Genomic DNA, 19,728 nt, shown 5'->3' on the forward strand with positions numbered 1-19,728 from the left:
CTGCCGCAATTACAAGTACATCAGAACTCGGGCGTGTTTGACTGCGTCCTTCGTCGTTCCCGGGCTCATAAATTTATACCCCACTGAAGTAAATCGGGGTACACTCTGCAGTCAGTTCTATCCAAGCAGCCTTCATCATCTTCCTGGTCGTGAACAGAGATATCCTAAGCGGGACGTCGGCATCTGATCTCAGTTCCTCTTAGCACAAGCTGTGACGCACCGCTGATAGGATGCCCATGTCGAGTGGCTGGTCTTTTGCATCGCATTCAATGGCAGAAGAGCTTGTTCACAGCAGTCGGAGAGGGAAGCACGTGGTGCTCCATACAGTTGTCGAGCACAAGCAGGAACTTTCCTTTGTTTTTTTTCGCCACGTAGTGCTTGAAATCAACAAACCACGCGGCGAACAGTCACACGTCATTCCTGACCCCCTTCTAAGCTGATGCCTAGTGGTACACTCATTGAATAAACAAAAGTAGCTTCTCATTTAGGCCTTTGGGCTGTGCCTGCAGTGTACGAGACTTTGTAGAGCAGAACGTTGGGCCAGTTGGTGTAGCGACATATTCAAGAAAACTTTGCGCTGAATAACACAAGACGGAGGGAGAAACACGTACACACACACTTGCGCTCGTGTGTACGAGAGCAGAGCTCACGAAGCACCTTGGCCTGTGACACTTGCCAATCACAATTGGCAGCTGTCAGTCACTGCCGTTCGTACTCGTGTATGAAAGGACTAACGCAAAGCTTTGCTGTGCTTGATACAAGCGCAAGGGTTGCCTTCCAACTTGTACATTTTGACGGCGGCATCTGGGAAAGTTTCTTCTGTATTGTTTACTCCCACCTTTATTACTACTCTCTCCTTCTTTCTAAAAAAAGTGTAGGGGAGGGAGGTCATGGGTATTGGGAGATGCTCTTTGGTCACTGCTGCCACCGGAAGCATGAGGTTTTCGACTGAGACCTAGTGCCATTGCCCTAATGCATATTTTGACGGTAGCACCGCCCCTTTCATAATAAACGAGCGTTCGTTATAACTGTGGCCGTTATAAGTGGGCTCGACTGTAATAGTTGTCTCTACAGATTTTTTTTTCGTGTATTTATACTGTAGAAATCGGTACTTTTTGATCCATTTGGAATGCTGATAATCCTCGTGAGACCCTGTATACATTACAATGCGCATCTCTTCTATGGTGTTTTTTACCTAAGTGCCGCTGGAAGTGTGGGAGTGTATTCACTGTGCTCTCACGTGGTCACCTTTTCAGGAACTGTGGGGTAATGGGGGCACTTTATGAGCAGCCTTCCAAGTGGCTTGCTTCATCTAAATCAGCTTTTTGCTCCCAGCTTCCAAATAGTTCCCAAATTTCTCATCTTGCAGCAAGAGGCTATTTGTAACATCGATTTAAATATTTCTTCTGCCGCATATGTATTTACCTAAACATATTGTTGTACATTTATGAAGGCATAAAACCCACGGCGCTCAGCACGAAGAAAGGTGAAATAGCGAAAATTTTCACCTAAGGCTGAAAAATTTGTACATGCTTCTTACCTATATCAGTGCCTGTCTTGGCAATTTATGTTCTAAATATGTTTAAATATTGAATTGCGACCAATTGTTTCAGTGGTCTTCTCAGAATACTCTGCCCGGTATGGTTGAAAGTGGGTGCAAAAAAAAATTTCTAACTGCGGCATCAAGCTAGTGATGTACAACCTTTTTCTTTGGTCATGCACATTTTTATTTCTTTTTAAATTTTGACTGCTTGCTCAAGCCCCAAATGATTTAACATTGCTTCAAAGGCAACAAAAAATGAATGGTGTGTTGCTTTCTTTAGTGCAAGAAAAAGATGAAACGTAGAATTGCGGACATGGAACTATATTGTCCCTTTTTCTTTTCAGAATACATACAAGTCATAATGGGTCTCGAGGAAGCTGTACAACATGTTGTGATGAAGGCTATCCAAGAGGTTTGTAAAACATTTGTTTGCCTTTTGCTTATCTACATTAACTAGGCTTGTGCAAGTAGATTATTCTTGGTTCAAAGTGAATGGTAACGTTTTTTGTGAATATTTCAAAGCAGATATTTCGTGTACTTTTTAAGCACACGAGGCCATTATGTACATTGAATCTGTGTCACACTTCTGGAAGCTATGTTCACCTTTTGAAAAAATGGCTATCTAAAATTGATCTATTTGCAGAACTATCTGCAGGGTCTAAAGTAGCTTCGGCTCAGCTATGGATACTGTGCACTTTTTGCCGGTGCCCATTACCACCTTGATTAATGGAGCTCCACGTGTCAAAAATAAAATTGACGATTTGTATAGAGATAGGTTCTGCTAACCAAATTTTAACTTCATGATATATCTGGCTCACTCAGGCTAGCAGTCGCTTTCCTGGTTGAACAGCAGTAGATAGCGGGGGAGCGAACTTCCAGTTCTTCTGGTAACCTTAGGAGTGTGTGTCACACTGTGATCTAAAACTACAGGACTGATCGTAGTTCAGTTTGCTGCTTAGTCAGCCTAGCCACATGCATGTGGCAAAGAAGTTGCATCCTTTTATTGCCTTATTCGCCACTTTTCTCCGACTCCTAGTCCTAATTTTGATTGCATTGTTGTGTGGCTGTTGCTGCACACACGTCGCAATGCCATCCCGCAGAAAGTATGCCAAACTGAAACCACTCAAGGCAAACTATCCGGTAATGTTATTCAGTAAAAACCAATACTTCAAGATTGTGATGACATTTATTTGGATCGAATCGAACATTGAATACTTTATTTATTAGAATACTTGAAATTATCAAATGTTTGCTCAAGCCTAACGTTAACGTAATGACAAGTGTTGCAATCGGAAATGCCCTAAACACAAAGCTAAGCCGTTTTAAGGGATGGTCTGCAAGGAGTTGCTTCTGGCCCACCTTCCTTCTGTAATTTTTGTTTCCAGGAATTCTCAATTGTAAAAGAAGACAAAGGGTGCTTCGTAAGGAAAACTCTTAGGCTGTATGAATAGCTGACACTTCAGTTTCATTATAGCAAGTGCCAGTTATTATTTGGTGATGTTATGGCGGCACCTTCAAGCATTGCCAGGTGGTAGCTGTAAACAATGTGCTGTCAGTAAACTGTTATAGTTGTCTCTTAGTTCTTCTGGGTTCGGGCACCTTTTTTTTTTTTTTAAACTTAAATATTAACCCTCAGTGTCTGTGGTTTTCATGCGCTCTGAGAACTTGTTGCTTAACTTCATATGGCCGCAAAATATATTTCCTGCACCAAACAAAAGACCGTAAATGTTTGATATAAATGCTAATATTCTTCTAGACAGGCGGTTTCACTGCATGAGAAGTACAGAAGGCTGATAGAGTACTGAATTTTATCTGGATAAAGTGGAAGTGTAGGTTATCTTCAGGATGAGTCATCTTGAGAAGTGCAGCAGTGGCATATCTTTTATCTCCTCAGCTGATAACGAAAGAAAGCCCCGCCAGTTACACTGGCGACAGCTTCGACTTGAATGAGCAGCTGAAGAAGGCACTGGAAGAGCTGCAGGTGACGGCGGAAGCCAAGGAGCAGATCACACAGCGCTGCCACGAACTGGATTTGCAGGTAGGTGATTCGCTCCTTGACACCATTTATACCTCACTCTAAACACAAATACACCTAAATAGGAGTAAAAAGAGAGTAAGCTGTCCTCTAGCACTTACCTTTTTATAGAAGGGTGTGTTCTAGGACGGCTTACTCCCTTTTTACTGCTTTCTGTTTAGAGTTCAAAACCCCCACAAATATGCCTATATAGGAGTAAAAAGGGGAGTAAGCCGACCTCTAGTGCACTCCATTTTATAAAAAGGGGTGTTCTAGAAGACAGCTTATTTCCTTTTTACTCCTTTCTGTTTAGAGTTCAAAACCCCCACAAATATGCCTATATAGGAGTAAAAAGGGGAGTAAGCCGACCTCTAGTGCACTCCATTTTATAAAAAGGGGTGTTCTAGAAGACAGCTTACTCCCTTTTTACTCCGTTTTATAGTGCAAAACCCCCACAAATATGCCTGGGTGTTCTAGAAGACAGCTTATTTCCTTTTTACTCCTTTCTGTTTAGAGTGCAAAACCCCCACAAATATGCCTATATGGGAGTAAAAAGGGGAGTAAGTCGACCTCTAGTGCACTCCATTTTATAAAAAAGGGGTGTTCTAGAAGACAGCTTACTCCCTTTTTACTCCTTTCTGTTTAGAGTGCAAAACCCCCACAAATATGCCTATATGGGAGTAAAAAGGGGAGTAAGTCGACCTCTAGTGCACTCCATTTTATAAAAAAGGGGTGTTCTAGAAGACAGCTTACTCCCTTTTTACTCCTTTCTGTTTAGAGTGCAAAACCCCCACAAATATGCCTATATGGGAGTAAAAAGGGGAGTAAGTCGACCTCTAGTGCACTCCATTTTATAAAAAAGGGGTGTTCTAGAAGACAGCTTACTCCCTTTTTACTCCTTTCTGTTTAGAGTGCAAAACCCCCACAAATATGCCTATATGGGAGTAAAAAGGGGAGTAAGTCGACCTCTAGTGCACTCCATTTTATAAAAAAGGGGTGTTCTAGAAGACAGCTTACTCCCTTTTTACTCCTTTCTGTTTAGAGTGCAAAACCCCCACAAATATGCCTATATGGGAGTAAAAAGGGGAGTAAGTCGACCTCTAGTGCACTCCATTTTATAAAAAAGGGGTGTTCTAGAAGACAGCTTACTCCCTTTTTACTCCTTTCTGTTTAGAGTGTACCTCCTTCAGACCTCATGGTTCAGCTAATGTATACAGTGCTGTCTCATTGTCAGTCATGTTGTCATCAAATCTCACCTGGTCTTTTTGCCCAGGTAACGATGCTTCAAGAGGAGAAGATGAGCCTGGTCCAGGAAAACGAGAAACTCCTGGAAAAGCTCAACCATGTTGAAAACTTGGAAGATCCCAGGTTTGTTGGCTGCCATGTATATCACATATCTGGAGATCTAGGCTATGAATTGGAAATAACTAGGAGAATAGGAATGAACTGAACTTGCTCTGTGCTTTCATGTCATAATTAGCAGCTTACCAGTATTCGTCAAGAACAAAGTGTGTAATGCTTGTGCCATATTTACTCTCATATTGAACACTTTTTTTCCCCCAAAAATGACAGAAAATTTTTGGGTGCTGCATTCTTTACGAGGGGCAAAATATTTAGTGAAAATAGAAGTTGTGAGAAGGAGATGGAAAGCAGGCTGGTGGGATCAACACTCTTCATCCTGGTCATTCACCTTTGAAATAAAACAAAACCCTTCAACGAACCTCAACTCCAACAAATCCCAGGGCTCTGCAAAATCTAGTTTGGCCCGTCTTAGTGTTATGGAGTGGTTTCCAAGAGGGGGTTAACACGGCAGGAGGCAGGAGATAGTTGGGCGGATGAGATTAAGGAGCTTGCGGAGATCAGATGGGCTACAGGTGGCACGAGACGTGGTTACTGTGAGGTGACGTGGGCGAGGTCCTTATCTTGCAGTTGACGTAGCTGGACTGCCGATAATGGTGATGCACTCTTGGCAATAGAACTTTACTAGATGATGCAAAATAAAAAAAAATTACAGTCATGGTGGACTTGCATGTTCCACCAAGTGGCAGTAATACCGAGCATTTGCATCTTGAGAAAGTGTTGCAGTAAATTTGTCCCCAAGCACACACGTCCCGTATACTTTAGTTGGCCATTGTGCTCTTCTCCACTGGTCTATGCTGATGAGCAGTTTCTTATCAACATTCCTCGGCTAATCTCTTGCAAGCTGTTGTCAAAACAGCGGGGCTGCTGAAAGGGCAGTGCTGAGATAAGCACAAGTTACGGCACACTTGCTCTAAAGTTTTGTAGTCCCATGCCTCAGCAACAGCGTATGTGGAGGTAATGCAACAAAAAAATGGTGGAAACGCTTAATGTGGAACACCACTGACTCATTTTCATGCCTTTGTGAAACTTTCAGCACGCCGGCAGGAAGGCGGTACCAGCAGTCGCAGCAGAGGATAGACGCATTACAGGCCGAAGTCTTCAAGCTGGAGACTGGTACGTTTGTCTTTTAGCTGCTTCTTAGCCGTTAGCTACAAGTCAGTGACTTCACTTAGGTTTGGAGCATTTGTATCTATATCCATTGCTGCTTATTAAGGGGGGACACTGGTCTTGAAAAAAAAATTTTTATTAATGAATTCACAGTTACGAAATCTTCAGGGAATATGTATTTTTGTGTGCTGATTCTAAATATGTCATTTAATTTCATGTAAAACAATTCCTTGAGCAATTATGCACTTTTTATGCTAGTACTTTGCAAAGAGTTTTGAAGAAAATTTGCTGCGAGAAACTCGCTGAAATGTTTGCCATTGGGTTCTCTTGACACCAAGGAATACAATAAGGGTAAAATTGTCTTCCTGCCTATCATAGAACTTAAGTTATAGAGTTTTGAAGTTGTTGCTTCAGAAATGAGAAGGAAAGTTTGTATTCCTGTTTCTGAAGTGGCAGCTTCAGTACCCTATAAATCAAGTTCTATGAGAGCCAGGATGATCATTTTACCCTTATTGTATTCCTTGGTGTCAAGAGAACCCAATGGCATACATTTCAGCGAGTTTCCCGCAGCAAATTTTCTTCAAAACTCTCCGCAAAATACTTGCATACAGAGTGCATAAGTGCTTAAGGAATTGTTTTACATGAAATTAAATGACATATCTAGAATGAGCGCACAAAAATACATGTGCCCTGAAAATTTCATAACTATGACTAAATTAAAATTTTCTTTTCAAGACCAGTGTCCCCCCTTAAAGGTGCACTGAAGAGGAATCTGAACTCGTCTTTTTGCCGCTGGAACTCGATCTACACGTTCCTAGCATTCTTAGAAACTGTGACTTATTGCCCTGTGTGGCCGATTTCCCTAATTAAATCGAATTAACGCCCAGCTCCCGCCTTATTTTTTAAATTCTGCCTCGTACGGTGGGCGGAGTCGACTAACGCGGGGAGTGCCTTTCAGCCAGCTCCGTGGAGGCTTTGCTTTCGCTTCATTTTGTTTTTTAGGTTTCTGTGAATAAATAGTTTCATTCGCAGATAATATAACCGCAAAATAAGCCCGCAGAAATAAATATACGCGCGGACTATTTGCTTCTACGGACTACTACGTATTACTCCGCCGATGGCAGAGCGGCAAGCCGCCACGGGACTGGGTGAAAGGCACTCCCCGCGTTGGTCGACTCCGCCCACCGTACGAGGCAGAATTTAAAAAAAAAGGCGGGAGCCGGGTGTTAATTCGATTTAATTAGGGAAATCGGCCACACAGGGCAATAAGTCGCAGTTTCTAAGAATGCTCGGAACGTGTAGATTGAGTTTCCGAGGCAAAAATACGAGTTCAGATTCCTCTTCAGTGCACCTTTAAACACTCATTGCTGGCATGTGTGCTGTGAGTCTTCCCAGCTTTCCATTTGAAAGTGCTGTTCTGTTTTTTTTCACCGTCTGAATGAACAGCCCGAGATGAACTGCGGATCAAGGTTGAGTTCCAAGAGAAAGAAATTCTGAATCTCCAGGAAAAGGTGAGAATCGCTGTGTTCTGACTGACGAGTCTCTCGCTTTCGACATGCAGTACTTTCGAAACTGCGCTGGTAGTGCACATGTTAAGATCTGAGGCTAAAAGCAGCGCTAATGGGGACGAAGCAGAGAGAGGGACACGACGCTGACTATCAACCAAGTTTTATTGCATGTTCACCGGTTAAATACCTCTTGTTCGTGCAAGAAAAGGTGGTTTCTTGTCTATCCACGTGGTTTCTTGTCTATCCCTCCTTCCCTCTTTTTTTTTCTTCTTTTTTCTTCCTTTTTTTGCACGAACGAGAGGTACTTAACCGGTGAACGTGCAATAAAACTTGGTTGATAGTCAGCGTCGTGTCCCTCTCTCTGCTTCGTCCCTGTTAGCACTGTTTTTAGCCTGAGATCATGCACCAACCAGCCCAAATTTCCACCCTTTTGATGTTAAGATCTCTTTGCTGCATATCAGTCCAGCATCTCAAGGCCTCGGTGAAGGGTGAGATGTGGCAAGGTGTAGAAGGGAATTCTAGGGAATGCGAGTCTGGTTACTTTCAGGTTGTTACAGGTAAAGAGGCTTCATTTGTCGGGGTGGCCAGGCACCCATTTATTGCCCCCTCTGATTGGACCAAGTGGTGAAGTGCCTGCTTTCTACTGATGGTGGATTATTTCTCAGGCACAGACACTAAACCTAAAACAGACTGCATGTGATAGATGGCGAGATTGACCTCTTACTCTGAGCACTGGACGACGTATGGGAATGCAAAGAGAGCCCTGGATGACGTACCAACTGGCCCAAGCATGCATGTTATTACTGGGTAGTTATGATTCAAGGTTGAAACCCGATTCTGTTTTGAAGCAGTCTGTGGTTTTTATGTTGTTGCCTTTCTGACAGTTCCCATCCTGATCTTTTGTTTTGTTTCATTTTTCTTATTTGCCCAAGGCCCGATTCGATATGCATTTCACTTGTGGTGCAGTGCAAGTAAAGGCTGTACACGAAATTTTGTTGGAAAGCAAAAAAGTTGATGTGCACAGAATACTTAGTGGCGCACAAACTATGATTCACACAGCACTGACACTATCAATGCTGTTCAATTAGGGCCAGGTTCATAACCTTTATGTAAAGGATTTTTGCAGTGAATATAGGAGATAAGATCAGGCAGGCAAAGAAAATTACATGGATTGAAGATGTATTCTAGTACAAACGAAACGTATGTCTTTAGAAGAGTCACTTCCTGCATAGTGTTGAATAGATGACTGTTTTTATGCTTTTCTTGAATTTGTATTTATATTTATTTTCAGAATGAAGAGTTGCACAGAACATTAAATGAGGCTCAGACACTGAAGGATGAACTGGATGTACTGAGGCACACATCAGACAAAGTGGTATGTTCAAGCACTGGTTACTTATTCATTAGTGCTCCTTGAGCAGTCTTCTCCAAGTTTTCGTTTTTGCGCTAACCAACTCTTTCCTTTTTCCTTTCTGGCTTATTGTTGCATAGGAGCATTATGAAGCTACCATTGAGACCTACAAGAAAAAGTTGGGTGAGTCTTGGCATAAGGTTGCCTTTTTTGTTTTTTCTTGCGCCAGTTGTGCTTTTATGCCATAGGAATCAGTAGGGCCCACTTTTGCTTCGTGCTTGTGATGCTTGCATACATTTTGGTCTCAAAATTAGTGTTTGTATGTCATTGATGGTGCGTCACTGAATTCACTGTTAATGTGACGGGGGGGTTTATGTCAGACAGTGTTGAATTTTGCACCATCAGTTCAATTTTTTTTGTAATTTGAGCTTCGTAGCATTTTCAGAATTTGAAAATAATGATAGCATACTGTGTATAATTTCCTTTTCTTTTTTAACCCAGTTGGAATCAGTTTTTGAAGTGTCGCATTTTTCGCAAATTCTCTGTGGTTTGTTCTCTTCGCCACACCGCCTTTGGTAAAGATCACAAGCTTTTGCGTCTCGCGCAAGGATTGACATCAGGCTTGGGCAAAAGGAGCATTTGGCAATGTATTTAAGAATCGATGACTAATTATTCTTCCTAATGGCTCCATATTTGCAGAGGACATGAGTGATCTGAAGAGGCAGCTCAAGTTGCTGGAGGAAAAAAATACGTCCTATATGCAGACCAACATCGAACTTGAGGAGGTCAGTCTTGTTCTTTGCAGATAATTCATTTGTAACAAAAAAAAATCCTTAGCTTTCTCTTTTTTTTTTTGGTTACTTATTTCTTGTGGCACTTGCTGCTTGCTGCAGAACATGTCCAAGACAGCATTTATATGCAGTGCAAGCTGCCTGAATTTTTCGTTTTTGTTTTTCCTTGTGCATATATTTTTTTTATTTTCAATGAATTCGTTTTATTTCCAGGGTGTTATGGAAACTGCGCAGATATTGACATATGAAAATTCTTTCGTATTAGCTGTGAAATCTTTTTGCAAATAAGAATAAACCATCTGTTTTCTGTTTAAGTTCTATTTACTGTCTTTACTCGTATGTAACAAGTGATTTTTACCGAAAATGGAAGTGAAGAAGTCACCCCTCACATTATAACCTAATATAATGTAGAGACAGAGGTACACTGTACCCTATTTGCTCGCATATTGGTTGATGATATTGGTGAACCTGAGTTGCTTTGGGCTGTTAAACTCCATAAGACGAATAAAGCCAAACCTGGGTTTGAGTTTTGTACAGTTAGAGCAACGAAAGTTCCAAGCAGTGAACATTTAACTAAGGCGACCGGCACAGTGCATTGCTTACCAGAGCAGAAGCGGAGCATTGAAGAAACTCTTCACTGGAGACAGGGCAAAGGTTCGAATTTGTACTCAATATTCAAGTGTGCCAAGTAAAGCGCAGCAGATCATGCTAGACGTAGGCCCTCATTTCAGTCGGTTAGAGTTTGGTAGGACGCAACTCGACATCTGCAGCACCGTTTGTGGCAGTCATCAGTTCTCTTCGCACGCATAGATAGTTTGGTTTTTCTATAGCACGCAAAAAGGTGCTTTTGCCGCGTTCCTCGTGGTATCTAACGCATTTTTCAGCGCCGTAGAACTTTCGTGCTGCTGCGCAATTTTTCAAAAACGTTTTGCATGAGATAATCACTCATTTGAGTGCTCTTGAGAGCACTCACTGATGCTCGAGAGCCATAACTCGTTGCACAGCTGAGAAAATGGGATAAGTTGCGTTTTCGCAACGAGGTCCCTTAAGCGAGCGGTCAACATCGAAGAGCTGTGGTGGGACTCTGTTCTTACCTCCTTATCACTTCATCTCCCTTTTTCTTTCTTATCAGTCTTATCCGAGTCCTTCACTCCGCTCTATTGAAAAAAGATGTGGGCAAGTGAAAGCTTTAGCGCAGTACCTGTAGTAGCAACTTCTGCGCTATTTTAAAGCTGCTGGAGCCACAAAAAAGCCATTTTTAGGTACTTTTGTTCATAAGCTTTTGCCAGGCCTTCATTGCATTGTGGCCTCATTCCTTATGTTAACTTCGCATCTTTTTTAACCCTTGCATTACATTCATGTGCTTTCTTTTTTTGTCCCGTCTCACGCCTGTTAAGTGAACTCCTCACGTTAGTCATGGCATCATTACACTCGAGTAAATACGTGTTCACAATGTGGTATTGTTCTTTTTTATGATTGGCAAAGGTTTACACCTATACAATATAACTTTATTGATACACTTTAAAAAAATGCGGAAAGGAAACATATTATTCACGAAAACATATGATTCAAACTGCATAAACATGACAAATGGATAATTTCACTTAATAAGAATGTTGGTTAGCATTTCTGGTATCAGGTCTGAGCAACTTATTAGCTAGTGCTAGCAGAACTGCACCAAGGCACTACAAAGAAACCATCGTGGCGAGGGCTGTCGCTTCGGCCCACTTTTATGTTTGCACATACACAGTTGGTTTAATAAGGGTATAATTAGTGGAGATTTTAAATGCAGTAGCCAGGTAATCATGTTATCCGAGAACATATTAGCTGAGGAGAAAAATGTAACTCTATGGGACATTTTTAAAGCCCGTGATTTTGAGCTTATGAACCTGAGAATTTTATGAACTGGGATTGTGTCAGCTAGGTTTTATGGTTTATAACTGAAATTCGTCATCTATTCAAAAAATGTAACCTAGAAGTTTCACTAAATGACAGTGATGGTAGGAAATGGGCTAACTCAGTGATCCTGATTAACCTTTCAAGCTGCCTAAAATAAACAGTGGTTGCCCCTTTTTTGGCTTGTGCATATGTTCATGTCCCTAAGCGTCCTAGCTTTTCCGTTTGCCGACCTGGTGCGTCTGCATGAATAGCTGACCTCGGTTCGGTTGTACTCTTCCCGTGTCCCTCTTACCTCATTAAAAAGCCTTGTTACCTGTTCCTTCTCACTTCTTGTGTGATTTTTAGTGCTTTGTCAAGCAAACTAGTTTTTCACCGCCATAACAATTTCGATTTGGTTTTCCTGCAGCTCTATTGCTCCTAACACTGCGATCGTGCATGTTTTCTTTTGTAGGACGTGAAAAAGATGGCAGCGTTCAAGTCTCAGGTGGACCTGTACAAGAAGCAGACGCAGGAGTTGCGACTTCAGTTGGCGGACGAGACGCGGAAGGCCAACCGGGCTGAGTTTGACGCCAAAAAGCTTCAGGAAAAGTTGGCTTCCCTGCAGACTGAGAAGGAGGTATGTACAGCACCCAGACCTCTTTTCTCAACCAATTTGTATTGGAGTAAAACCTCAATAGGCTGTTCTCTCTTGATACGAAATCCCGGACAGTTCATAGAATTATATTATGCTGTATATTAGGTTTATATATGCATAGAAGGCTGCACTCCGGGTTGGCCAGATAGACTGCACACGCACTCTTCTTGTTGCTCCTTCTCAGCCGACCGCTGTCGTTCAGGGAGAGCATCTTTAAGCTGCGCCACACAACTGATCTGGCATATCCGACATTAGCCTGCACCCTTGGGTGCATAGAGTATGATGGAGCAAAATACCACAACCAAACAGTATAAAGCTTTGCTGGTAAATCAGTTGCATTGAGTGAGGTGCATGGCAATGTTCTCAAGACGTCGAAACAGGCATGGCTAAATTTTGGGCAACCGGCAGTGACTCGGCGACATAAGTCCAAATGGGCCAGCTGCAACGCTCAATTCACTACTGTAATGCTCAAGTCATGCCATGCTGTCTTTCGTCATTTTTTTCTTCACACATCTATTGGACAGAGCTGCTTTCCTGCAGATGTTGCAACTGTTTATAATGTTAATGATCATATAATGATAGTGAACAGCTAATATTATGTGACAGACTGTTGCAGTATCGTATTTAGTTATGCAATTTGCACTTTTGTCTTTAAGGCTTCAAAAAGGGGGTGCGCAAAGTGCGCAAAAATTTTCTAACACATCCTAAAAAATGCTACAAAGGTCATAACGTGCAATATATACTGTATATTGCCACCTATACTAGACCCCCCAACCCCCATCTCACACCCCATCTGAAAAAAAATTTAAGGCTCCAAATGTAAGGCTACAAATGTAAGGCTACAAATGTAAGGCTACAAATGTAAGGCTACAAATGTAAGGCTCCAAATGTACAATGTAAGGCTACAAATGTAAGGCTACATATGTATGGCTCCAAATGTCAGGCTACAAATGTAAGGCTACAAATGTAAGGCTCCAAATGTACAATGTAAGGCTCCAAATGTACAATGTAAGGCTCCAAATGTAAGGCTCCAAATGTCAGGCTACAAATGTAAGGCTCCAAATGTCAGGCTACAAATGTCAGGCTACAAATGTAAGGCTACAAATGTAAGGCCCCAAATGTACAATGTAAGGCTACAAATGTAAGGCTACAAATGTAACGCTACAAATGTAAGGCTCCAAATGTCAGGCTACAAATGTAAGGCTCCAAATGTAAGTCTACAAATGTAAGGCTCGAAATGTAAGGCTACAAATGTAAGGCTCCAAATGTAAGGTTACAAATGTCAGGCTATAAATGTAAGGCTCCAAATGTAAGGCTCCAAATGTCAGGCTCCAAATGTAAGGCTACAAATGTAAGGCTCCAAATGTCAGGCTACAAATTTAAGGCTACAAATGTAAGGCTACAAATGTACAATGTAAGGCTACAAATGTAAGGCTCCAAATGTCAGGCTACAAATGTACAATGTAAGGCTCCAAATGTAAGGCTCCAAATGTAAGGCTACAAATGTAAGGCTCCAAATGTAAGGCTATAAATGTAAGGCTCCAAATGTAAGGCTACAAATGTTATGCTACAAATGTAAGGCTCCAAATGTAAGGCTCCAAATGTAAGGCTACAAATGTAAGGCTCCAAATGTAAGGCTACAAATGTAAGGCTACAAATGTAAGGCTCCAAATGTAAGGCTAAAAATGTAAGGCTCCAAATGAAGTTCCTCGCAGGATGGCATGACTGCACATGCGGAACTCAAAGCAATAAACGCGCAACAATACAATCGCGAAGCCAGCAATGGGAGGCAAAGGAGGTGATAGGTGATAAAATGGCACTGTCGCTTGCCACCTGCTGACTAGCAGCAAACCGAACAGCAAACGTACGGTAGTTTCAGATTTGGGCGCCTGTGCAGCAGTTCTGGGAAAGCGACCACCAGTGCGAGCGAACCGGATAAATGGTGTGCAATTTGTGCCCTCACCACTCACACCTTTCACAACCGCACGCGGCCATGCAGCCACAGCAGAGAGCTCAAAATATGAGAGTCAGAGTTCTTTTTTTTTTCATAATCCGGGTAAAAAGTTGGGGGTGCGCAAATTGTGTGCAGATGCAAATTACTTGAGTACATACAGTATTTAGTGATGTCTTTGTAGATTGCTGTTGCTTTATTTTATTCTATTGTAATTAATTTGGTTTTAACCACTTCCCTCTCTAATGCCTTTTGCCCTGGTGGTTTAGTAAATATAAAAAGATGAGTGAAACATCTTCTGGAAGTGCCTCATGGTGACAGCTCATGCTTTTCATGGCTAAGGCTGGCTTCCCATTTTGATGCTCAGGTTATATACTTAGCAGAGGAATTGCTTTGTGGTGTTACGAATGAAGTAGTGTGCATCATCCAGTAAAATATGAGTGATCTTTAACCGACGACATCCTGTCTGAGCTTTCTGTGATTTGCGTAATCCATTATTTTGTGCAATGCTTTGGAGTTTAGTGTTTTTGGCTGTAATGTCGTTGCCTTTTTTTTTCTTTCAGCGCCTCGTGACGGAACGAGATTCCTTGAAAGAAGCTCTAGAAGAAATGCGCTGCTCCCAGCTTCAAAAAGGTGAGTTTTAATTCCTTGATTAATAATGTGATAAAAAAAAAGGAGCGGGAAGGCAAATGTCGATATAAGAGGCTCTTCAATTTTGGTTGACTTCAGTGCAAGAACGATGAAACTGGCAGTACTAATGTTAGCCCGGCATGAGGCTGGTGAAATAGCTTCAGATGGTGTGAACAATTAATTATAATTATAAGTCGGTGTTTATTACTCGCATACCGATCAGAGAGCCACTGCCCTGAGAGTGCATGCTAGTTATGCTAGAAAAATGCAATAGTTGAACTGTGAAACTCATTCTGTAGTTGCTCTTGCAGTGTAGCCTGCATGTCACATGCATTTCGAGCCCGCGATGGCACGAACACATCAGCTTCACAGGACGCTGTGCGAGACCGCTAGACTATCCCCATAGTCGAATACGCCTCGTGTTAAACAGCACCGCACTCTCTCGCTGTGCACTGCAGAGCATCATGTTCATCAACTTTCATCTGCTCCGTCCGGCAACACTGCCTGCTCACCATCATCTTCTACATAGTACAAATCCATGCTTTCGCACTGATTCCCCAGCCAAAATTAGACTTAACCCCGAAATTTGACCTTGGCCGATTTGGACCATAATCCAAATTTGACCCGGGTCACCCCCGAGATTTGGCCCGGGCCACCCCTGAGATTGGACTGTGGCTGATTTGGACCATAATTGATGCCCAACCATAATTGAGTGTTCCCGACACGATGGAAACCTCAGAATTTGGCCCGGGCCATTGCCAAAATGCTGTTGCTCGACCTTTGTGCATAACCGTGGTTAAACACTGCCTAACTTTTTTTTTCTTTTTCTTTGTTTGCTTGCAGAGAGCTCAAGTGTTCAGAGAAGTGGCGCCAAGGCTGTCGGGGCAATCTCAGACTCTGACATGCTCGAGACGCTTCCACCCGAGATCAAGTGAGAGATTTTCAAACAAAGAGGCATGCATTAGTGTAAAAAAAAATTCTGTGCTAATGAAATGCGTAATAACCAACTTAACAAAGCTACCGTATCTACTCGCATAATAGGCGCACTCGCATAATAGGCGCACCCCGAACTTGGCACTGTGATCAGTACTGTATTTACACGATTGCAAGCCGACGCCTCCCCACCCCCACAATCTTTATTTTAACAGTTTTTGCTGAACTTACTACTAGTCCTCACTAGTGCTGCTGCCATCGCAGATGCTGCTGACCCACAGCACGTATAACGACATCGCGTGGAACAGCTGCACACAGTTTTCAGGGATGCTCACTTTAAACGTCTGTTTGGAAAGCTTCATCTCCAGCCGGAAACGTTCCCGACTTAGGACCCCGAAAACCGCGGCGATAGGAGTCGCATACGAAAATTTAGGCATGCCACAGTTGCAACTGCCGCACTTCTCGTCCACATCGAATTTCCGGCCTGCCGCACACTTGCCGTGTTCAAGATCTAACTACCAGCCGTGTAGCTATTAGGGCGCTTGTCCGTCGTGCTAAAATAGCAACACTCGGCGGCAGCGCAAGAAAGCCACATCTGCAATGAACTAACACGCTACGACAGAAACCGGCCCTTTGACAGCCATAAAAAAACTGGAGCTGGTGATGCTGATGTCGATATAGATAACGAAAGCTCGCGGCGGACGAAAAAGTTGATGATGATGATAAGCTTGACCTTGGGCGCCATCCGTGGGCGGCACTTAGAAGCTCCTGTGCGCATGCACGGCCGCCTCGATCACGCGCGCGCCTCCGCTCCTCCGCGACCAAGCGCGCGTTGCTCGCAGCCAGAGCTGATCGCAGAGGCCATGGCGCGTGCATTTCGAAGGCTATTCCCGCGTGGATCGCAGAAAGTTTGGGTGCGGCCCTTACAGGGATTTTTTTTTTACTTCCTTCGGGAAAACGGGATGCGCGGCGCATTCACGGGTGCGTTTATGCGGTATGTTCGATTTTGCGAGTCGAGAAATTTCCGTAAATTTTACCCCGCGTAATAGGCGCACCCCGAACTTTGAGCCGGATTTTCCGGAAAAAAAGTGCGCCTATTATGCGAGTAAATACGGTACTTTTACGAATGGTCATGGGCAATGCATAAAACTGTGCATAGAGAAGGCCCAATATATTATACTAGTTGCACTAGTACCACTGCGGCTATGTACAAACCATGTGCTCGTTTACAGTGACAAATATCATGGTGCAGTGGAGTGTAGATGTGGTTGATGGTGCTCCTTTTTATTTTTGTATGTGACACCGTGGAGTCCCAAACGGGCACAAGGAGTTGAACAGACTGTGTGGTGACACATGCATGTGCTGTGTTGTAAATACTGTTCCACCGTACACTCTTTGAACAGACTGTGTGGTGACACATGCATGTGCTGTGTTGTAAATACTGTTCCACCGTACACTCTTTCCCAGGGAAAAACTCATCAGGCTGCAGCACGAGAACAAGATGCTGAAGCTGGAACGGAGCTCAAGCGAAGGCCAGCAGTTGACACTACTCAAGACCATGCTGGAGGACGCGCAATCGCGCCAGAATGATCTGGAGACAGAAGTCAGGTGTGCAGTTTGCTCTAGGGAGGCTAACACTTTACCTGCTTGTCAACGGGGCCATTTTGTTGGCTCCGGCACTGCTATCATCATCATTAGTTGTGCTACTTTCACTGTAGGACAAAGGCCTCTTCCGTATCTCTCCAGTTAACCATGTACTGTGTCAGCTGCGGCTGCCTTATTGCCACAGACTTGTCCCACAACACTGTGCACTGTCATGTTGTGTCTTATCACAACATGAAAGAACTGTTAGCAAGCAGTCTTCTTTCTGTGAGGTTGCACATGCTAACACTGCAGGGCGTAGAGAAGCCTGAAATGCGTTATAGTAGTTGTCCGTCCTGCGTCATCTGCTGTGGAAGTTCTTAGGATGAGGCAGCTTTGGTCAGAGCAGAAATACACGATTACCTTTGCACACGAAAGAAATTGCTGCAGCGATTTTGCAAACTTAAGAGTGATAGTGGAATTCCTCTTTGATTTCAATAGAAGCTACTGGTTGCAAGCACATCCCCTGACTCATGCCAGAGGGCAGTTTCACAACTTTGAACTGCTTTCTCTCTGTGCTTATCTTTTACAATTCAATTACAATTCAATTACAATTACAATATCTTTTACAATTAGGCATGAATGAAGGCTTATTTTGTCCAAACTGGTGGCTCAGTTGTTCTCCCATTTTGGGCAAGAGTGGCATTCAGAGGGGCTTTTTTTTTTTTAACGGCATGTTGGATGTCTTGCTTGCCTCCGAGCAGTTGCCTTTTGACAGCTTTCTTTTGATGGATGGTACTACCACGGTTTTCTTTACTGCTAAGCCTCCTTTTTCTTTCTTTGTAATTATCACAGATAATTATAAAGAAGGTTTATCTTGGTTAGCAAAAAAAAAGGGGGGGAGACATACTCATATGTGGTACTTAACGAAATACACCACCAAATACTTGTACAAAATGAAATTTGTGAGCAAATAGACTGACAGTTTGGCTGGAAGAAGTGTTTGCACTGGGAACAGGTATAGTGCAACACTCCGTAACTGCACTTGGCAATTCCAGAAATCTCCTTCCAGAAGTGCTGCTGTGCATGCATTGTTGTGAGTGAGTGCCTTGCTGTGCAGACTGCTGAGCCAGCGCAACCTGGAGCTGGAGAGCCAGTTGGAGGACAGCCGGGAGGCGGCGTCAGTGCACGAGGGGGCGGAGACGCGGCAGCAGCTAGCCATGGCGCAGCGCCGATGCAAGGAGCTCGAGACCCAGCTGCGAGAGCGCGAGTCCAGCCTCGAAGCCATGGCCACACGCCTTGCCGAGTCCTGTGCGTCCACAGGCTTTTTCTCTTCCAAATTCTCTCTTGCTTTACTTCACAAGAGCCTGCAGGCTCTCGTCCTGACAGCTTCTGTTTGGACAAAAGAAGCTCGACTGTTTATGTGTGCACTGGAACATCTGTGAATGTTATACAGAACGCCACTCAGCTCATTTTCTTTACTATCGAATTACCGTATTTACTCGAATCTAGGCCGGCCACGATTCTAAGCCGAGACCCGAAAGTTGAAGGCCACAGAAAAAAAAAAAACTTACCTCGATTGTAGGCCGGCCGAAAAAACAACTGCGAACAAGAGGTACAGCACGCAAACGACATTTAGGAACTCGAGTGAGACACAGCGGGAAGCATCGTGCCTGCATGCTCTGCCGAAGCGTGATTGGTGGCCCCGAGAGGGACCGTTGAAAAAAAAAAGCTGCCAAAGGAGCTTTGAGAGAAGAGGAGGAGGAGAGGCGGCGTTGGGCGAGGAGACATATGCAACGCCAGCCCGGGATCAGCCCCCGCTCATTCGTCATCATCATCGCTGACTTCTTTATCGCTGGCCTCCTCGAACAGTGCACTATCTTCACTGCCATCAAGTGCATTAGAGATGCAGCACTTGCGGAATGAGCGCGCAACCAAGCTTTCTGGGATGTCATCCCAGGCTGCAGCTGTCCAAGTGGCTCCCAGCGAGGCGCGCTTTATTCGGCCTGTTGGTGTAAGCTCGCGCCGCTCTTCACTAAGCCAGTCCACGTAGTACTTGCGCAGCCGATCCTTAAAGGCTTATTGAGGCACACATCAAGAGGCTGCAGCTGGCCTGTCATGCCGCCGGGTATGATGGCGACGTCGGTACCGGCTTCGGAAAGCGCAGCTTTTACGCCGTCAGTGAGGTGTTCACGGTAAGAGTCCAGGACGAGGAGGGAACGTTTGGCCAAGAGGGCCCCTGGACGCCGCTGCCAAACCATTCTGATCCACTCTTCAACCATATCGCTCGCCATCCATCCATTTTCGTTGGCGCGGACGATCACATTTCTTGGAAACACTTCCCGAGCTGGAAGAGTCTTCCTCTTAAAAATTATATACGCCGGCAGCTTGTGGCCATCCGCCGTGCAGGCCAGCATTACAGTC

At 43.8% G+C, this 19,728-nt stretch overlaps 1 protein-coding gene across 1 annotated transcript in view; it reads left to right on the top strand.

Annotated features, from left to right (window-relative positions):
- The window catches only part of LOC149365937 (protein Hook homolog 3-like), a 37,174-nt gene that overhangs the window by 3,616 nt on the left and 13,830 nt on the right, over window positions 1-19,728 (top strand). The window contains exons 6-18 of the mRNA XM_089547364.1: window positions 1,888-1,955; window positions 3,438-3,581; window positions 4,831-4,925; window positions 5,953-6,032; window positions 7,473-7,537; window positions 8,826-8,909; window positions 9,026-9,068; window positions 9,585-9,670; window positions 12,027-12,191; window positions 14,724-14,793; window positions 15,634-15,721; window positions 17,191-17,331; window positions 18,425-18,615. Of these exons, the coding sequence (XP_089403490.1) occupies window positions 1,888-1,955; window positions 3,438-3,581; window positions 4,831-4,925; window positions 5,953-6,032; window positions 7,473-7,537; window positions 8,826-8,909; window positions 9,026-9,068; window positions 9,585-9,670; window positions 12,027-12,191; window positions 14,724-14,793; window positions 15,634-15,721; window positions 17,191-17,331; window positions 18,425-18,615 (1,320 nt within the window). The remainder of the gene's footprint in view (window positions 1-1,887; window positions 1,956-3,437; window positions 3,582-4,830; window positions 4,926-5,952; window positions 6,033-7,472; window positions 7,538-8,825; window positions 8,910-9,025; window positions 9,069-9,584; window positions 9,671-12,026; window positions 12,192-14,723; window positions 14,794-15,633; window positions 15,722-17,190; window positions 17,332-18,424; window positions 18,616-19,728) is intronic.

Source organism: Amblyomma mixtum, chromosome 1, assembly GCF_055824585.1.
Source record: "Amblyomma mixtum isolate Tamu chromosome 1, ASM5582458v1, whole genome shotgun sequence".
Classification (NCBI taxonomy): domain Eukaryota; kingdom Metazoa; phylum Arthropoda; class Arachnida; order Ixodida; family Ixodidae; genus Amblyomma; species Amblyomma mixtum.